This window comes from Heloderma suspectum, chromosome 2, assembly GCF_057233095.1.
Source record: "Heloderma suspectum isolate Gila_16-S chromosome 2, 16-S_ref, whole genome shotgun sequence".
In the NCBI taxonomy this organism is placed as follows: domain Eukaryota; kingdom Metazoa; phylum Chordata; class Lepidosauria; order Squamata; family Helodermatidae; genus Heloderma; species Heloderma suspectum.
The window spans coordinates 16,440,237-16,460,592 of record NC_139459.1 but is presented as its reverse complement, the minus strand read 5'-3'; the positions used below and the strand labels follow the sequence as shown (position 1 = coordinate 16,460,592).

The 20,356-nt window shown below is 43.6% G+C and overlaps 1 protein-coding gene across 5 annotated transcripts in view; it reads left to right on the top strand.

Annotated features, from left to right (window-relative positions):
• DYM (dymeclin) overlaps positions 1-20,356 on the top strand; it is a 270,157-nt gene that overhangs the window by 166,161 nt on the left and 83,640 nt on the right. For all 5 annotated transcript variants that reach the window (XM_084832890.1, XM_084832889.1, XM_084832886.1 and 2 more), the window contains one exon: positions 12,986-13,088. In XM_084832890.1, the coding sequence (XP_084689016.1) occupies positions 12,986-13,088 (103 nt within the window). The remainder of the gene's footprint in view (positions 1-12,985; positions 13,089-20,356) is intronic.

Sequence of the window (20,356 nt, the reverse complement as noted above, 5' to 3'; positions counted from 1 at the left end):
CTACATTCCCACCTGAAGATATGGGGCCTTCTTGAGAGCAAATACTCCATATCATGCAATCTCTTGGTCTGGAGACCCAGCAACTAGTGGTCAAGATCAAAGATTCAGTTTTTGATGTGGTACAGTCAGAGGTTTCCACTCCAGTAGCAATTCCTTTGCTTCTGGTGCTTCTGCAAACCATCCAGCAATTTTGGAAGGTTCCTTCTTCTGTTCCAGCCACCTCAAAATGGCTTGAGCAGATGTACAAGGTTCTGGAGACAGATGCAAGGCTTTCTGTTTCAACACCATACACCAAGTCCCATAATTGTAGACACTCCACAGGGCAATCACACAAAGTTCATGCCTTTGCTTTGGATAAAGAAGGTAGATGGTTAGACTTGATGGGATGTTATATTTACTCCTTTGCTGTACTGGGACTGAGAGTTGTGAATTATCAGGCAGCAGTGTCCCAATATCAGCTGCTGAGTATTTTGATTGGGCCAGATGTGATTATTCTATGCAAGCACTCCCTTAAGGAGGGGCTGTAGCGCAGTGGTAGAGCACCTGCTTTGCATGCAAAAGGCCCCAGGTTCAATCCCCGGCATCTCCAGGTAGGTCTAGGAAAAAATCCTGTCTGAAACGAGGGAGGGCTAGATGGACCAATGGTCTGAATCAGTATAAGGTGGCTTTCTATGTTTCTGGGTTCCTATGTTATGTTTTGTATGAGATAGATTTTTAGTTCACCCCATCCTTTAGGCTCAGGGTGGATTACAGAATGGAGAAATGAGCAAACCAGTCAGATCTCATCTAATTCTGTTTAATTTCCCCACCCTTTTCTGTTTTAACCTGAGTCCCACAGAACAGCCTGAATCAGGTGAGTTTTAGAACACTTCAGGCCAGGCAAGGATTTTGACAAGTCTGCAGCGGGAGGGCTTCTTATTATTGGGAGGCAGCACAATGAATAATGCATAATTTAAGGTTGTCTTCACACAAGAGCTACCGTTATAAGGTGCTATGTAAACAGATATGATGTATTTAACTTTTGATAAAGTTTTCATGACAAAAGCTACCCTGGTAGCCTTATTATCGTTGACTTCTGTTCCAAAAGCAAGATAGTTGATAGGACCATCCACTCCTTGATGGCTGTCTACTAGTTGCTGCATGCTTGCATTCTCAATGACTAAGATGCCCAGTATTCTGTGATATTTCTGTTGTTCTTTTTAAATGTATGTAGACAAGCCCATAGTTCCTGCTATTTCAAATTTCTTGCTACTCATTTATACCTATAAGCAACTTTATATTCAACTTCCAGAAGGGTTGCCATGTTAGTCTGTTGAAGCCACAAGAGAGTCCTTCTGTGGCATCTTAAAAGGTGTACAGATTTGTTGTGGTATATGTGTTTGTGCAAATGGTCTCTAGTCTATGTAAGTCTATGCCACGCTAATTCTAGGTGTCCTAAGGCTCTCTGTGGTTTCCAAAACAGCCATACTTTCGTGATTTCTCTCATGACCATTGCAACTACCTCTTGGTGGAATCATCTATTTAACCTTATTTATCTCTCTTCCGTGGGAGACAAGGCATAATGTACATTATCACTTGCTAATCAGCACTGATTATTGGATTTGATTCTATCACTCTTTGATACTTATTATTAATTTGCAAAATATCCTTCATTATGCCAAGCAGGTTATACGCAAAGGAAAGGCTTATTATATGCTTTCCCTGCCCCCGCCTCCCTTCAATGTAACGTCGGCACAGTGCAGTGCTTTACTTGCCCTGTAGGAATGCATGTAAACAGTTCACCAGTATGGGAGAAAGTAGAGTGGAGTGGAGAGGGCTTAACCTGATTCTTGTCCCTGGTGACCCCAGCCACTGAGATTCAAGTCTGCCTCAACTCAAGTATGATAGAATATCCAAAAGTAGTTTTTCTTTAGAGCAGGGGTAGGCAACTGCGGGAGGTCCTGGGGCTATTTTCGTCCCCTCAGCCCTCCCCATAGGCCACACTGGGAAGAAAATAAATAACAAAGTTAAAAATCACCAGTTTGCCACTGACATTTTGCGGCAAACCACTTATTAGTGCTCAGGAGCACTAAAAGGATTAAATTTAGCTTGTTTGCCAGTTATATTGGACCCTTTTAATCCTCCATAGCAGCTATGGAGTGCTAAAATTGACAAATTTAGCTTGCAAACAAGCTAAATGTGTCCATTTTAGCGGTCTGTAGCCATTAGGGAACGTCATTTTCTTTGTTAAAAAAATAGGTTTTTTTAAATTCATGGTGCAGTGGGGGCAGCATGTTGCCCACCCCTGCTCCAGAGAGTAGGTTCTAGAGCACCACCATTTAAAGCACCACCAGAGTTCATGCATAATGGGATTTCAAGTGAGCCTTACTATGCAATCCTATGCATTTTTTTTTCAGAAGTATGTCCCTATGTGTTCAAAGGGCCTTACTTCCAAGAACTGTGTTTAGGATTACAGCCTTAAAGTGATAGCTCTTTAGCTCCAATTTAACAAAAATTGGGTCTCCCCCGCTCCCTAACAATACATTTCTGAAAACTGAAACTAATTCCAGTATATAATGTTAAGAGTATAACAAATATTGGTGCCAGTTCAGAAATTCAGTTTTCAGCACATTGGCCTAGATTATATTTGTGGGTTGGCAGTCTCCATTAACATATTCATTTCTTATATAAAAGACTATTCAATCCAGAAGTTCTTCAAAGAAGCAAGTTTCATTGTTTTCTCTCTCTCTCACACACACACACACACACACACACCTGTTAGTTTTTTCATCGCACAGAAATGAGCAAGCCAGTTGCCCTGTAGCTGCTCACTGTAAGAACTGGAGCTCTGGCTTGTAGGAATTACTATGAATTATCTTCACTGACATCACGACACTCAAAATCTTAATATGAAATGAAATTTCGGCCTCCTTTTAAAGCAGGAGTTGCGGCGTGGGGGAGAGAATCACAGTATACTGCAAAGCGCTTGAATTGCAAACATGACAGCAAAATTCAGTTATATGTGAAGGATCACATAGGTTCTCAAAATAAAAGCTAGACTCTCCAGTGCAAAAGACTCAACAAAGAATAATATGATTTTAAAAAGCACTAATAAAACACAGTCTTGATGTTACAGTACGTTTCCACTTGAAATGCAGTCCTGTTGGACAGCTGCCCTAAGGAAAGGCGAGCAATTTTTTTAGCACCTTTGCATCTTCGAAGCCCCTTTTCCTTCCCCCTGCCCCTGTTAATTAAGCCATCTTGGCCTGGATCTCTTTTATCCTTAAGCTGGGAAATGTTTAGGCCCCAGGCGTTCCCCCTATTCATTTGTTTCTTCACAGTTGGAGTCCTGCACATAACCATCAGCGTATGGTGTAGATTCTTGTGTAGGCAACAGGTTAGATCAGTAGCTGAGAGGTGGACCTAGGTGACTGGATAAATGACAGCCATTATGGGGAGTGACACCTGTAGAACTGCCTGGTCTTTGGTGTTTTTCCCAGACAGGGCCCCATGCATTTAAATGTATAGCTCTGTGACAAGCAGAAGCCAGTTGATGCAGTGCCGGGGAGAGTTTCATCAACCAATTATTTCACTTGCTGTGCTGATGTTAAAAGCCATACCAAGAAAAAAGGGGACATCCCTTCATGGGACTGTTAGTTAGAATTGGAGCAATTCCCTACCACAAGGGTCTCAATCTGCATGAGGTAACTGATAACGTTTGGAACTTTATTGGATGACCTTTAGAACCTGGTCACATTCTAGTCTTAAAGTCGTTTCAGAGTTTCTAACAAAATCTGCAGCAGAGCATCAAGTGTGAAATAAAATTAGTTATTTTCTTCCATGCTTCCAAACTGCTGCTGTATCACACAGATCTGCTGATAAATATTAACAGTACCCTGATTTAAACAAATGAAAATTAAATCTGCCGTGCTGGCCAAAAGGCTCAGCAATACAATCACAGTTTATACTGCTCTTCTAACTTGGCTGGTAATGTGGGTTGTGATATTCCTGAATGAAAAAAACTAGTATTTGCTCTTATACTTCAAGTGATGAAACTTTGAATATGTGAATTCTCCCAGTATTTCGTTTGTGAAATATATCTGAGAAAAATACTGTGTTGGAAACAAGTATTGATTGATATGTGCTCCCCACTTCCATGAGTGGTAAGATGTCAAGGGGCTTCTTACCTTAAAGTTAAAGTTTAACTTTAAAGCACTTTAAAGTTTAGTTCCCATTGAATGAGAGAGCATACGTGGACATCTGGTGTGCTAGTTGGAACGCTTTATTTAAAAACATATAAGCAGAACATATGACAATCAAGTAGACACTTAAAGCTGGTATAACAGCTTACTTTGCAAAGAACAACTGTACTCTGAGGATGCTTCACTTCTAGCCAGCTGAGATTAAAAATTACAACTCTGTTCACGTTCAAACTGAAAAAACTGCTTCTTTTCTGTCACACAGAAATATAGAAACAGAACATTGGTCCCAGCCCAGCTCCAATGGTGGTCAGTTCTTCCTTAAGATGGTAGGATAGTATCCTTGTTACAGTTTAGTAATGGGCAAGTGCCTGCCCCACTATTCTATATTTGATGTATAATTGGGCTCAGAAAACTAATATATTTCCCCACAAATTAAGAGATCTAGCTAGATTTACTCCAAATCCAATTACAAGTCAAATGGTACTCCATCACTCGATTACACTATCAGGAGTTTGGGATCAAAATCCCCACCATCAGGCCCCTGTGAAACCCCTTCTCCAAATCTTGTACTTCTTTACATGGCAGTGGCAGCTGTTCCAGTGGCAGGAGAGAGGACTTTATTTCACCCCACTCCTCATGGTGTCTGGGTTACAGATGTTGCAGCATTCTAGGCATTAGGTATGGGAGTTGGGAGAGAGAGAGAGTGAGAAACTTTTGTCCCATCTGCTGCTGAAGCAGCAGCAACTGCCAAGCCATAGGAGCAGCAGCCAGGAATGTAGGTGGAAGGGAGGAGTTCTTTTTTAGCTTGGATTAAAATCCAAGCTGAGGGCTAACTAGGAGTTTGCAATGCTCACTTAGTAATATAAAGTGAGCATTACACGTTACTGAGGGCTGTATTCTTTATTTTGCACTGTTCCACCCCCACCCCCATGTTGTACAAAATAAAACTAGAGCAGTACATATCAAGCCCAACTTCTGTATGATAAGACACTGTAGAATTTTACACTTACCCTAGTTCATTGCATTTTGTTTCAGGCAACTTAACATTCCTTTTATGCAATTCGGAATGCAGTGTTTGGGAATGTTTGCTCTCACAGTGGTTTAAGAAATATGCATAACCATAGCAGTACTGGTGTGCGGGGAATTAGTTAGTCTTTATGTGAACTATTAAACCTTGCTTCTGAAATTTTGCATTTATATATTGTACTTTTACAACATTAAACCAACAAAGAGAAGAATCCTGCTACATGAGCCACAGAGGAGAAGGATCAGTGGGAGAGAGGAGCAAGAGCAACTTTAGCTAATTAACAGAGATGACTCATCCAGTCGGCTTTGAGATGCTCCACTGGAGTAATGTGTTATATTTCATTTTATATCTGAGAAAGCTTTCTTGTGGGATTCAATGGTGTGGAGGGGGGGTTGTGTTAGTTTGTGGGGGAACATTGTCAAGTCTTTTGGGTTTATCACATGGCTGATCAGCTTGTATCACTCAGTAGCAGCTTCAGCAAAGCAAATCTTAATCCTCGTGCAGCAGCTCAGCTCCGTACTGCCTGGCTTTGGTCCTCCAAATGGAACCTGGTGTTGAACGTCCTGCTTTAGAAAGGGATAAAATAACTAAAGATACTCCATTTATGTATGTATTTATTTACTTATTGCATATATACAGTTATGAATACCAACATATATACACACGGATATTTACATCTAAATAAATGTGGCATGGAAAGCAATCCATAATAAATAATCTCTCAAGCAGATCATAAACAGATTTTATTTTTGACGCCTTTCTCTGTGTCATATATAGTTTGTCAATTTAGCTATTACTGCATAGTCCTACATTTGAATGGACCATTCTTTTAAATTTTGTATTTGTGGTTGTATATAATAACTGTGATGAAACTCTTTAATGAATTCTGCAAGATGCTTCCCCTACACTTTGATTGCCCTGTTTGTAAAAATAAATAACAATGCAGCATAAATGGGTTCTATGTGACTTTTCTCATGTGTTTCCTTCTTGGGCCATGAGCAGAGACCAGGGACAAATAGTAAGGCAGAAAAGGAAAGAAAACAGAAGCTGGGAGCTGTAATCCAATATATCTGGAGGGCACCAGGTTGGCGAAGGCTGCTTTACAGCATGAGAAAACACCACAAACATATGCAGGACCCGCTCCTCTCTCTATTCCTTAAGCCTCTCTTGCATTTGGAAGGCTTCTTCTACCACTAGAGTTAGCTAATCATCCTTGTGGAGCTGAATTTGCTTGATGTACATGTCAACAATTCTGGCTTTTCATGCATACATGCATTCCTCTGCCTACCTTGTGACTGTGTTCATTCATCGCTGTTTCTTAGGAGAGGGATGTAAGTGAGGGCATGGAAAAAAATTAGAAGACATCCCAAACACACCACACTACGGTAAAAGATTAGGACAGCCCCAGCAAGAGGAAAGGCTTCAAAGAGATATAGAGCATCATTCTGACCATCTCTAGCATTCATCAGTGCTAGAGAAGGAAGGGGGCCACCTCATTCTTCCTTTTTTTCTTGGCTGCTTTTCACACCTCTACCGCAGCTCATTTTATCTGTTTCTGCCCTTATACATTGGATCCTACTTAATATCTCCTGCTTCCCATAATCGGTATATGTAGTGTTGTCCTGGTGCTTTGCTGTGCTGGCTTTCCCTGGGTCCCAGTGCCCATAGATGCCCCCAGCTTCTGAATTATTCTTTAGTAGTCTCCTCCTGCTTCTCCAGTGCAATTATACTTCTACATCACATTGCTGAAATACATAGCTAGGGCTGAGTTTTACCTTCCTATCTCAGAAGGCATTAATCTAAAAATGAGATATGAATCCCCCCCTCCATTTCAGACTCTGGGATTTTTCTGCATATAGCCTTCTTGTTGGTTTTTAGGTTTTGTGTTTGCACAGTAAATTGAAGCTGTGAAATCTGGTCCTCTTTTAGCCAGTGAAATTCTCAGCCTGCTCTACACTAGAAGTGGGCAAATTACTTCCCTCCAGATGTTTTGGCCTACAATTCCTATGATCCTTCACCATTGGCTATGCTGGCTATGGTTGGTGGGAGTTGTAGGCCAAAAATGTAGAGACCCAAAGTTGACATACTGACCTTCATGGCTGAGTGGGGACTAGAACCTGGATCTCTCAAGTCCCTGTCCAGCACTCTAACCACTACACCACACTGACTCATTGTTGCCCTTGTTAAAAAATTGAGAGTCATAAATCTTTGTCAATCTACTTAAAATTACCCAAAGATCTACTGCTCACCCCTGATATAAAGGCCATCTCTTTTTCCAGGGCTATAACCTCTAAAATATCCACCTGCAGTCCAGCAGTATACATCTGTATGATCCAGTGTCTGGAACCCTCTTTTGTTGTGTTACTGTATAACAACCCTGACATCTAAAGCCACATTGACTTCCCAGTATATGTTCTTTCTTGAATGTTTTTTTTTATAAATTTGTCCATGGGTTGATTTAACTTGCAAAAGAGCAACCGTTTTTAGTTTAAGATCATGCCTTAGTTATTTTATTTCAATGTTTCAAAGAACATATCAAGTTTCCTCCATGGAAATGAGATTAATTTCCACATAAATTGAATACAATGTAAATCTAATTAGTGTGTCACTTGGGCCCCAGACTTTTTGTTTTAAAGATTGCAGTGGTTATAAAGATGGAAAAACTTGCACAACCATGCTAGTATGAATCACAACACTATATTGGTCTTCCCAGACAAACTGAAGTCTATCTATATTTTTTGGTAATGTGTTTTTTTTAACTGCCTTCTGTTAACATATTCCTGTTCCCACCTGCAGCAGCAAATAATCTGAATTTATTGTGGACCACTGCAGGTTTTTTTATTTAACTAACTGCTTATCTGCTTCACCAATGTTAATGCTAATCATGGTTAGCTATTTGAAGCATTAACAACTGTGCAGGTAAAATGCTGCACCATGAGTAGGAAACATGGGGTGCTACATCCCTACTGGCTGTATGAGAAAAAGAATGTTGCGAGTGTCAGAACAAATAAACTGAAATTTACCAAGTTTGGGTATTAAAAAAAGAATGTAATTCTTTAAACCTGACAGACCTGGCTCCAGCAAGTTCCTGGGTGCAGTAGGGCAGGGCAGTTTTGTAGCCAGGTTAAAAACCATCGTCCCCTTGTTGTTCAGTATAGGGAGAGAGCCTGTCATGAAAGCTTTTAGAGGAGTTTGCATGTAACTACCAACCATGGGTCACTTAACCCATGGTTGGTAGTTACATGTGAATTAATTAACCTTTTGTTGGTTGGGGCCGCGTGGGAGCAAGCAAGTAAGTACACTGCCTTCTACCCGCTTGCCACTCCCACTTTGCATCTGGTTTAGAAAACAACCCCAGAACGACATGTGAACCCAGAACCAATTGTTTAGTAGCAAGCAGGTGGGAGGCAGCCTGCTCACTTGCTGTGGTGTGGCCCCAACAACCCATGGGTTATTACGTTCAAACCCCTGGTCACTGTATGAGTTTTCTTTTGTGGCTTGGTTTGTTGCTGTGAATTCCCTTAGCCAGAACCTGGTAGGTTTACCTCACATTAAAGGTTCACACTTCATCAGGGCTCAAGTCCTTTGTTTACAGTGGCTTGTCAAGCCACACTATTTAATGCTGTGGTTCCCAACACTGTGCCCGTGAACACCTCCTTGGCACTCGCCAGGCTACCTGCCCCTCCTGTTCTTGGTGTTTTGTTTTAATTTTAAAGGTATTTAAAATAAAATAATAATAATTGGGAGCCCAGCATGCTACAAAGTGAAGTGCTAGCTTCCAGCATCGTGCTACCTTTATTTTCAGTAATGTCTCTGAGCTCCTTGTGGGCCCCAAAGGCATTCTTAGAAAATAAAAATGCTTGGTTATTGCATAGTGCTTTGTTTTGAAGCATGCCCAGCTGCCCAGGAAAAGGAAAAACCGAAGCTTTTCATAAGAAAATGTAAGAAAAACCTAAGTAAGGGTAGCGGGGAGAATCCTTTACATAAGCAAGGGTAGTGGGTGAGGAGGTTAACAGATGGTAAAGAGATGGGTTATTTTGCTTGTACTCTGTGTGTATGTGTGTGTATTGCCTGTTTCTTTAAGTGTGGTGCATGTGTGTGAGCTGGTTTATTTGTTTTGGTGTTGTGTGCATTTTGCCTTGGTTTTGTTTGTGTATTTTGCCTGGTGGGGTTTTTCACATTTTTTGGTGTGGGTGTGTTTTGCCTGGGATTGTGTGTGTGTGTGCGTGTGTGTGCCAGGCTTCTCTCAGCATCCCCAGTTTGCCTTCTGTGAAGTAGGTATTTTGCTATGCTTTGTGGGGGGAAATATGTATTTTAGCATTTGTGGCTCAGTTTCCACTTTTGCTTTGTATTCATTTTCTTGGCCAAGTAATCTGCCCCTGTATCTCATCAGTTTGCTTTCTGTAAAATGGGTGTTGGAGAAGAAAACTAGGTTAAAAAGAGTGTTTTTGTGTTTTGAAACTCAGAGCCTACCTCTGCCTTGTACTTAGGTCTTGGGTAGGTTATTTTCTTTTAGTCTCACCAGTTTGCCTCGAGGGGAAAACGTTTTTTGTCACTGGCCATGCCCAGCATGGCAGTCATTTTGTGAATTGGATGCTCCCTCATGGCAGCTATTTTGTTAGATGCCCACAACACCCTCCCAAATTCCAGATACGTCCACAGGCCCCAAAAGGTTGGAGATCCCTGCTTTATGGAGCAATCCTATGGCCGCTAGTCAGCAGCTAGACAGCCGTAGGATATCTGGTTTTCCAGGAACCGACCTCAGAGCCCATGGTCCAAGATCGGTTCCCGGAGAACCGACCTTCCCCCCCTTCCACGCTGCCTCACAGGCAGTGTGGAACAGCCCCGTACTCCACGCTCGCAAGAGGAGCGTGGAGCAGCCAAAACTGTTCCAGGGGGCATTCCGGGGCGGGGAGGGTGGAAATGGCAGTATGACACATCCTTTGTGTCGTCCGGTAGCCTTCTTCCCCCACTCCGCCCTCCTGCAGCTAGACAGCCGAAATCAGCTGTCTAGCCACAAATGGAGGGCAGGAGAAGCACGGAGGGAATGATCCCCTCCGTGCTTCTCCTGTCCTGCATTGGATAGGTGGTTGCCTCTGAGTTCAGAGGCGGCCGCCTATCTGCATAGAATTGTGCCCTTAATGTATTTAAACCACATTAGTAGAAAAGGTGTTGGAGTAACCATTGCTTGTGAGATAGTTACTTGGGGAATTTCTAAGTGAAATAGATCATTTTATTTTTCTTTTAATTGCAAGGCATACTGGTTTAGAGGCAGCTGCTTGTATGTTTATAGAGGTTACTAAGACTACAGCATGAATTGCCTAGAAAGGTAGGCTTGCTTTGATCAGCCTCTACTGCATAACGTGAAGGATTTGTATAAATGAGTGGTCTATAAATTATTATGTCAGTATTAAGCCCCTAAAATGCTGTGCACATTTCACAATGGTGCATGTGGGAATTGCATTTGTGGTTTGAAGATATCATTAGGCCTGCTTTTTATGTAAGATCTCTATTTTAAACTACCGTTAGCAAGGAGCTAAATAAAATACATCTCTGTCTTTTGGAGCCACATACCTTGTGATATATGGACCACAAGAAATAGAAGCTACAATCCATAAACCAAGAACTCAAGAACAACCTCAGAGCTTCCATTCAGGCCTCTGGGGATATTCAGGAATACTCTGAAGAGTGTGGTTTGATATAGTACAGCCTGAGTAAAGCCAGCATGCACAAAAGCATCCTGTATTTCTTGGACTCGTAACTAGGGAAGATAGTGTTCAAACTGATACATAGTGAAATACAGGTTGAAGCAGCAGCTTCACAGGTGGAAGTACTCCTGGACCCAGCCCTGCTCCTAAATGTCAAGGCATAAATGACAGTTGAGAATGCTTTTTTACCAGCTTTATCTTATATACTCACTGTGCCCTTTTGGGGGGAAACCAGCCCTGGCCTCAGTGATTCATGCTCTAATCACCTCCTTATTAGGCAACTGTAACATACTGTATGTGGAGCTGCATTTAAAGACAGTGTAGAAGTTTCAGTTGGTTCCAATTGTGGCTGCCAGAGTTCTGAATAGAGACATTTGATTAGATCATATTGCACTGATCATCTACCAGCTTCACTGCTTGCCAGTTTGTTTCCAGGCTGGATTCAAGCTACAAGTTTTGAACTTTAAAGCTACAAATGGCTTGGGATCAGAACTAATTTCCTCCATATGAACCTGCCTGACATCTCTGCTCTTTTTTGGAGGTCCTGCTCTCCCCTCCCCCCCCATGGTTTGAAACACAGGACGTGAATACCCAAGACAGGGCCTTTTCAGTGGCGGTGCCCAAGATTTGGAACTGTTTCCAAAAGGAAGTCCAACTGTGGCCCCATTACTGCTTGCTTTAAGAACAGTGATGACAGTTTCAGTTCAATGAGCTTTTGCACAGTTTTATTCTTAATATGTTTTTATGGTCTTGCTGCCTTTTATTGTTTTATTTTTTAAATGTTTTTTAGATTCTCTTGATGCTGTTGTTACATGTTTGTGCTTGCGTATTTTTATTTGTGCTGTGAACTGCCTTGGATATGCTGTAGAAAGGCAGAATATACAGTTCTATAATAAGATGTACACACACAATACAGACCCTGCATCAGGGTTTGGCACTTGCTTGGAACGGTCCATCCCTGCCAACCCGTAAGACCCTGTACTCACTGCCGCCGCCCATCCTCTGAAGAGCCATTTCAGCAGGAGAAAGGCACCAGCGCAGCTCTTCAGAGAGCTGGCCAGACCTAAATGGCTGGTTCTGAGGGGTCCTTCGTCAGAGACAGGCATTGTGGAGACTGGAGAGGTATGGAGACTGGAGATCGCCTGTGCCATGGGTGATCTTCCAGGATGCTTCTCCTCAGGAACAGCCACCCATCCTCTGTTTTGCTGGAGCTAACAGAGGAAAGGTGGCTGCTCTGGATGAGAAGTACCCCAGGAAATCACCCACGGTACAGGCGATATCTTGGGACACATCTCCAGTCTCCGCAATGCCTGGCTCTGAGGAAGGATCACCAGGCATTTGGCAGCAGACAGCAACGAGTGGAGGGAGTGAGCAGTGGAAGGGGGGGGCAGCAAGAGGGGGGGCAGCGGCGAAAGCAGGGAGGAAGAGGAAGGGGGGGGTCTGCAGCAGCACCATGCCCAAAGGCGCTGGCCCTGATGCCACACATAGATGTATTTGTTATGTCTGTGTTATAATTGATTTTTGCTCTTCACATGCAGTTTTTTTGAACATTTAAGGAAAAAACCAACAGCCAGAACAAGTCACCAGTGCAGACCAGGGGGCTACAAATATGTCTGACAGTGGCAGATGCATTTTTTTTAGTCTTGGATAAGATGGGTGGGAGTGTCTCTCCATGACTTTGCACTAGGTGTAAGAGGCATTTGGAATACAGCAAGGAGTCACTAGCCCTTTTCAAGGTTTGGGAGGAAAGTGGGGTCTTTCCCTGACCTCAAGCTGGGCTTTGAAAGCACTTGTAAAGCAGTGAGTCTCCTTCTTGTTTCCAAGTGTCTCCAAAGCTCAGTGTAGCATGATTGGGTTGGTGGAAGGGCAGGGCCTGTGGTGACTACAAATGTTGCATAGCTACAAAGATGAGAAAAATGTATGAACCTCATATACTTTTTTTTTTAATTGCCTCTGTAAGATACAATTTTGTAAGATACAGTACTAAATCGGCATTTTTTTAATGGAAGCAGAGCACCTTTTATCAATTCTTATAAAGAATAGACCTTGTGTATTTTCTTCTTCCCTAGTTTGTTTGCATTGTTGTCGAAAAAGCACAACAAAGTTTTGGAACAAGCCACACAGTCCTTGAGAAGTTCCCTCGCTTCAGATGACTCTCCACTTCCAGATTACGTGAGTACCAAGCTTAATGTTTTAGTGAACGTGTCAAAATAGCATCTTCTAAGTCTGCAGGAATCTATCAAAGTGTATGACGACCTGGCAACCACCACCACCAAAATATAGGAAGCTCTACTGATGACATCATGTCTGAAAGTCACTAAGAATTTTTTTAAAAATACATTTGCAAATGGCAAAATAAAGAAACCACATCTATTCATAGCTAGGACATTTACTCTAGCCTGACAGCTTGCAGTTCTTGAGCATTTGTATTTGATTGCCATTTGACTGCCATGCCAGGGGAGGGAGGGAGTATTTCTGGCAAAGTACTGCAAAATGGTGAGGAAGGGAAACACCATAATGCTTCCTTTTAGCCAGCATCCATCCATACATAGCAAATGTACACACAGCTGCAGGTTATCATGTGGTTTGGTTTCTAGTTAGTGTGTAATGTGTGAAGTGTGTGATGATGTTCCTCATGGGGAAGTACCATGCCTCAAAAACAGTATAACTTGCAATAAAATATATTGAAATATAATTTTTACTATAGAACACGTCTCTTGGTGCTTCTGGTCTGCTAGCAGATATTAACAAATATATTTAAACTTGCTAAATCTTTTCTTGGCTTAGTGGACACAATGTTTTTCAAAAAGCTGTATGTTTCTTTAGTCCTAACATAACACATAACACTCCAGTTCAGCTCTAGTTGTGTTTCACAAATGTCATGTATACATACCTTGACTGTGATTCTCATTAAAGCAATGCAGTGCAGATAGACAATATCCGCATTAGCTTTCTAGTGCACGGTTGGTGTACATTCAATATGCATCCACAGCTTCTGATCTAGAATATGATAGGTGATGTGGTAGGAGCCTTGTGTACATGTGCAGTTCTCCTTAGCTGGATTCTTGATGTCCATTTTCTTTATATCTGTGGAAGCCCATGTTTCATTGGCCCATGTTTGGTTAGTCTGCATTCATGATGTCGACATAGTTAAACAGATATGAAACTATCAACGTGTATTTCTGGGATGTGTCTTTTCCCCTTGTTTTGGCTTTGGCTACAGTAGCAAGGGAGAAAGGGGAAGATATACCCAACTGAATGCAGAGTTCCAGAGAATAGCAAGGAGAGACAAGAAGGCCTTCTTAAATGAACAATGCAAAGAAATCGAGGAAAACAACAGAATGGGAAAGACTAGAGATCTCTTCAAGAAAATTGGAGATCTCAAGGGAACGTTTTGTGCAAAGACGGGCATGATAAAGGACAAAGAAGGCAGGGACCTAACAGAAGCCGATGAGATTAAGAAGAGGTGGCAAGAATACACAGAAGAACTATACAGGAAAGATCTGAATGTCCCTGATAGCCATGATAGTGCGGTCACTGAACTTGAGCCGGACATCCTGGAGAGTGAAGTCAAGTGGGCCTTAGGAAGCATTAGTAACAACAAAGCTAGTGGAGATGACAGTATTCCAGCTGAGCTATTTAAAATCCTAAAAGATGATGCTGTTAAAGTGCTGCATTCAATATGCCAACAAATCTGGAACACTCAACAGTAGCCGCAAGACTGGAAAAGGTCAGTTTACATTCCAATTCCAAAGAAGGGCAACGCCAAAGAGTGTTCAAACTACCGCACAATTGCGCTCATTTCAAATGCCAGCAAGGTGATGCTCAAAATCCTACAAGCTAGGCTTCAGCAGTATGCGAACCGAGAACTACCGGAAGTACAAACTGGGTTTAGAAGAGGCAGAGGAACTAGAGATCAAATCGCCAACATTCGCTGCATCATGGAGAAAGCAAGAGAATTCCAGAAAAACGTTTATTTCTGCTTCATTGACTACGCTAAAGCCTTTGATTGTGTGGATCACAACAAACTGTGGCAAATTCTGAAAGTGATGGGAGTACCAGACCACCTTACCTGTCTCCTGAGAAACTTGTACGAGGGTCAAGAAGCAACAGTAAGAACCAGACATGGAACAACCGATTGGTTCAAAATTGGGAAAGGAGTACGACAAGGCTGCATATTGTCACCCTGCTTATTTAACTTATATGCAGAGTACATCATGAGAAATGCCGGGTTGGATGAATCAGAGGTCGGAATTAAGATTGCTGGGAGAATTATCAACAACCTCCGATATGCAGACGATACCACCCTAATGGCAGAAAGCGAAGAGGATCTCAAGAGCCTCTTGTTGAGGGTGAAAGAGGAGAGTGCAAAAGCTGGTTTGAAACTCAACATTAAAAAAACGAAGATCATGGCATCTGGCCCCATCACTTCCTGGCATATAGAAGGGGAAGAAATGGAAGCAGTGACAGATTTTACTTTCTTGGGCTCCAAGATCACCGCAGACGGTGACTGTAGCCATGAAATTAAAAGACGCTTGCTCCTTGGGAGGAAAGCTATGGCCAACCTAGACAGCATAGTAAGAAGCAGAGACATCACCTTGCCAACAAAGGTCCGTCTAATCAAAGCTATGGTTTTCCCAGTAGTAATGTATGGCTGTGAGAGCTGGACTATAAGGAAGGCTGAGCGCCGAAGAATTGATGCTTTCGAACTGTGGTGCTGGAGAAGACTCTTACGAGTCCCCTGGACTGCAAGGAGGTCAAATCAGTCCATCCTAAAGGAAATCAACCCTGAGTGCTCATTGGAAGGACAGATAATGAAGCTGAAGCTCCAATATTTTGGCCACCTAATGCGAAGAGAAAACTCCCTGGAAAAGACCCTGATGCTGGGAAAGACTGAAGGCAAAAGGAGAAGGGGACGACAGAGGATGAGATGGCTAGATAGCATCACGGATGCAATGAATATGAACTTGAGCACGCTCCGGGAGAGAGCGCAGGACAGGAAGGCCTGGCGTGCTATGGTCCATGGGGTCACGAAGAGTCGGACACGACTGAATGACTGAACAACAACAACAACAACAGTAGCCATTCCAGCAGGCTGTACTGAGGGAGATGAGAAGAGGGCGCATGTCCTGCTTGTGGGTTCCTGGGCGACAGCTGTCTGGCCCCTGTGTAAACAGAATGCTGGCATAGATGGGCCCTTGGTCTGATCCAGCATAGCTCTTCTTATGTTCTTATGGGAGCAGAGCCATTCCACCAGCTCTGCTGAAAGCCTTAATTCCCCCCCCTCTTCCCTCCCCATTCCTTTTCCTTGTGTGCCATGTTGTTTTAGATTGTAAGCCTGAGGCCAGGAACAGTCTTGTTTTACTGATTATATATAAGCCACTTTGGCTGAGGGGCAGGATAAAAATACTTTAAATAAATAAGTATTGAAAGCATTTTTACCCTGCTCTTCAATTGACAAGGCTCCCAGAGTGGCTTTCATAAGATCATAAGAGCAATATCATATAATTAACGATAGGCTATTTAAAAAGGTGGAAGTGGTGGCAATTTCCTGCTTCTTCCTCTCATGTTGACAGGGCAGTTGGTTCTGCTAGCCTCTGTGAAGGGAGATGGGGCCCAGTCCCAGCTGGTGGAAATGGTAATACTGGCAGGTCACCTCAGTGGCTTCTTCTTCCTCTGCTGCTCACACCGGCAAAAGAGCCATGGGAAAAGTAGTTATTAGGGCTGTGCACAAAAGGCAAGATTTGGTCTAGATCCTGCTTTGGAAAGGGCCCTGATTTGGTTTGGACTGCTTTGGAAGCCACCTTCTTCAACTCAAGTCTGAATCAGAACCTTGTTTCGGAAAATGTGAAGCTTCCTATGTATTCCCTTTGACTGTAATAAGGAACTAACGGCTATAACCTTTTTGCTTTTTGATAGGATTGGATGACATTTGTGGGCATAGTAGCCCCTTCCGAAGGGATAACGCCCGCCAAATATCAGAAAAATAGTTAAAGGGCTTAGTGTACAAGTAGTCTTTAAGGTCTGATTCTTTTACAAAGGGAACTGTTGGTAACTTTTTATTTCTTGGACAATATCTTCCTCTTTCCAAGAAAGACTGGAACCGCCTCCAAGTTCTATCCCAGCCAGGTGGTCCAGAAGGATACTATGGTCAATAATATCAGCTTTTGATAATATCAAAAGCCACAGAGAGGTCCAGCAGAACCAAAAAGGAACATACTCCCCCTGTCTTATTTATTTATTTATTTATTTATTAAATTTATTAATCGCCCATCTGACTGGTCACCCAGCCACTCTGGGCGATGTACAACCCACCATAAACAATTTAAAACAATAAAATTTTACCATAAATTTTTTTTTTTAAAAAAAATACCCTAACCCACCCCAAATGCCTGCCTGAACAACCACGTTTTTAATGCACGACGGAAGCTCATTAAAGAGGGGGCATGACGGAGTTCCCTAGGGAGGGAGTTCCACAGAGTGGGGGCCACCACAGAGAAGGCCCTCTCCCTCGTCCCCACCAGTCTAGCTGTCCTGGCTGATGGGACAGAGAGAAGGCCATCCGAGGCTGATCTTGTTAAGCGGCCTGTCTGGTGTTGCTGGAGGCGCTCCTTAAGATAGGCTGGGCCGGAACCATATAGGGTTTTAAAGGTCAAAACCAACACCTTGAATTTGGCCCGGAAAACAACTGGTAACCAGTGCAACTCCTTCAGCACTGGAGTGATGTGATCTCGCCGGCGGCTGCCTTTAATCAGGCGAGCCGCCGCGTTCTGTACCAGCTGCAGTTTCCGAACCGTCTTCAAGGGTAATCCCACGTAGAGCGCATTACAGTAGTCTAAACGAGAGGAGACCAGGGCATGTACTACCGATGGGAGCAGATGGTCGGGAAGGTAGGGGCGCAGCCACCGTATCAGATGGAGTTGATACAGCGCTGTCCGGCTCACAGCTGACACCTGAGCCTCCATGGACAGCTGGGAGTCCAAAATGACCCCCAGGCTGCGGACCTGGTCTTTCAAGGGTAGCCGTACCCCATTCAACACCAGGTCAACATCCCCCAGCTTCCTCTTGTCTCCCACCAAAAGTACCTCGGTCTTGTCAGGGTTGAGCTTCAGCTTATTCCTCCCCATCCAGCCACTCACCGTCTCCAGACATTTGGACAGGGATTCTACGGCCAACCTTGGTGAAGATTTGAATGAGAGGTAGAGCTGAGTGTCATCCGCTTATTGATGACACTGCACCCCAAACCTCCTGATGATAGCCCCCAGTGGCTTCACATAGATGTTAAATAGCATCGGGGAGAGGATGGAACCCTGTGGCACCCCACAAGTAAGTGGCCACGGGTCCGAAACCTCCTCTCCCAGTGCTACCCTCTGGTACCTGCCAGAGAGGAAGGACTGGAACCACCGCAATACAGTGTTTCCAATGCCCAACCCCTCCAGGCGGTCCAGGAGGATACCGTGGTCAACGGTATCAAAAGCCGCTGAGAGGTCGAGGAGAACAAGGAAGGAGCATTCACCCCTATCCAGAGCCCTCCTCATATCATCCACCAAGGCGACCAAGGCCGTTTCTGTCCCATGCCCAGGCCTGAAGCCCGACTGAAATGGGTCTAGATAATCAGTTTCTTCCAAGTGTGCCTTCAACTGCACCGCCACCACCCGCTCAATCACCTTGCCCAAAAATGGCAGATTTGAGACTGGGCGAAAGTTGTTCAGAACTTGAGGATCCAAGGAGGGCTTCTTTAACAGCGGTCTTATCACTGCCTCCTTGAGGGCTGATGGCATCACTCCCTCCTCAAGGGAGGCGTTCACCACCGCCTTGATCCCCTCACCCAGTCTCTCTCTGCAGCTCATAATGAGCCAAGATGGGCAAGGATCAAGTAAGCAGGTGGTTGGCCTTACAGATGAAAGCACCTTGTCCACTTCATCAGGAGGAAGACGCTGGAACCGATCCCACAAAACCGGTTTGCCACAGGCCGCCTCTTGCTCACTAACTGTATCCACAGTGTGCAGAGTAACACACCTAATCTGATCAATTTTATCTGCAAAGTGCAGTCTTGTCTTGTCTACTTCCTAGTGTATATCCATCCACCAAGGCAACCAAAGTATTCTCTGCCCCATAACCAGGTCTGAAGCCAGATTGAAATGGATCTAGATAATCCACTTCATCTAGAAACACCTTGCTCAAGAATTGAATATTGGAGACTGGCTGGAAATTACCCAATGTGGCTGAGTCTGGGGATGCTTTTTTAAACAAAGTCTCACTACTGCCTCTTATAGACATGATGTAATAATGCCCTGTTGTAAAGAGATGTTTACCACTACCCTTACCCATTCAGCCACCCAGCTCATTCCAAAGGCCTTTATAGAAAGCCAGTTTTTTGCTAGGTGTGTCCCAAAGTCAGTGTTAAGGCAAGGCAGGCCTTCTTGGAGAGTGCATTCCCTAAAGTTGGTACTGCTAAGAAGGCCCTGCTCCTCATGGACATCCACTGTACTTCAGTTGGGGTATGCAGTGCATGGAGGCGGGGGCAGGAGGATCCATGCATTCGCTGTGGAGCTTACTGCTGGCTGAGTAGCCGTGCATAGGATTGAGTTGTCAGTGAGGGTAGCCACAGCATAGAACATTCATAAAGATTTGGTGCCTTTGTTGATTTTTCAAAACTTAAAATATAATATAAATATAAAATGTACATAAATGCTTTTAGGTTGTATAATAGATTTTCATTTTGTTTTCAGTTATTATGGTTGGCCTATATTATGAGGTACTGTTAATCTTCTAACGGATTTAATTTAACTAATGGGCAGAGCAATCCTGCGGTCCCTTGACAGTGTCTAGGATGCTGCAGATTTCTTCCTCCAAGGCAGGAAACCGAATTCCGGCCTTGAAGGAGAGATCCATTTGTGGATCTCCCACACACCTATGTACACACACTCACCCCCTCCTCTCCCAACCACTGCAGAAAAGTCCACGGCAGCTCCCACTTGAGGTTGGTGTCATGACCTTGGGAAAAACGTTGAGGAAGGAAAGGGGGCCTGCTGTTGGGCGGGCAGGGGAGGGGAGATTCACAAGCCTCTCAGCCTTCGTCCCCACCCCCAGCAGCACGACACAGCTAGACTGGCTCAAAAGCCCATCTAGCAAAAATTGTTTTACAAGAGGATGGGGGGATTCGAAAAGCCTCTGCCGCCGTTCCTGCCCTGCTGGTAATAGCATGGCAGGGCGTTGGATTCTTGGAAGCCCTGAGATTAGAGGCTTCTGTCTAGTGGACAGCAATCCTGTAGGATTGCACCCTACCTTGTTTAATTCAGAAAAAAGATTTAAGCAAACAAAAAGCAAAAACTGGAAAAGCTCCTCATTCATTGTCTACTTAGTTTCAACTCCCATGTACTCCCCTGCTTTGAAAGCTAAGCACTCTCTTTCTCCTGTACTACCCTTGTCTTTTGCCT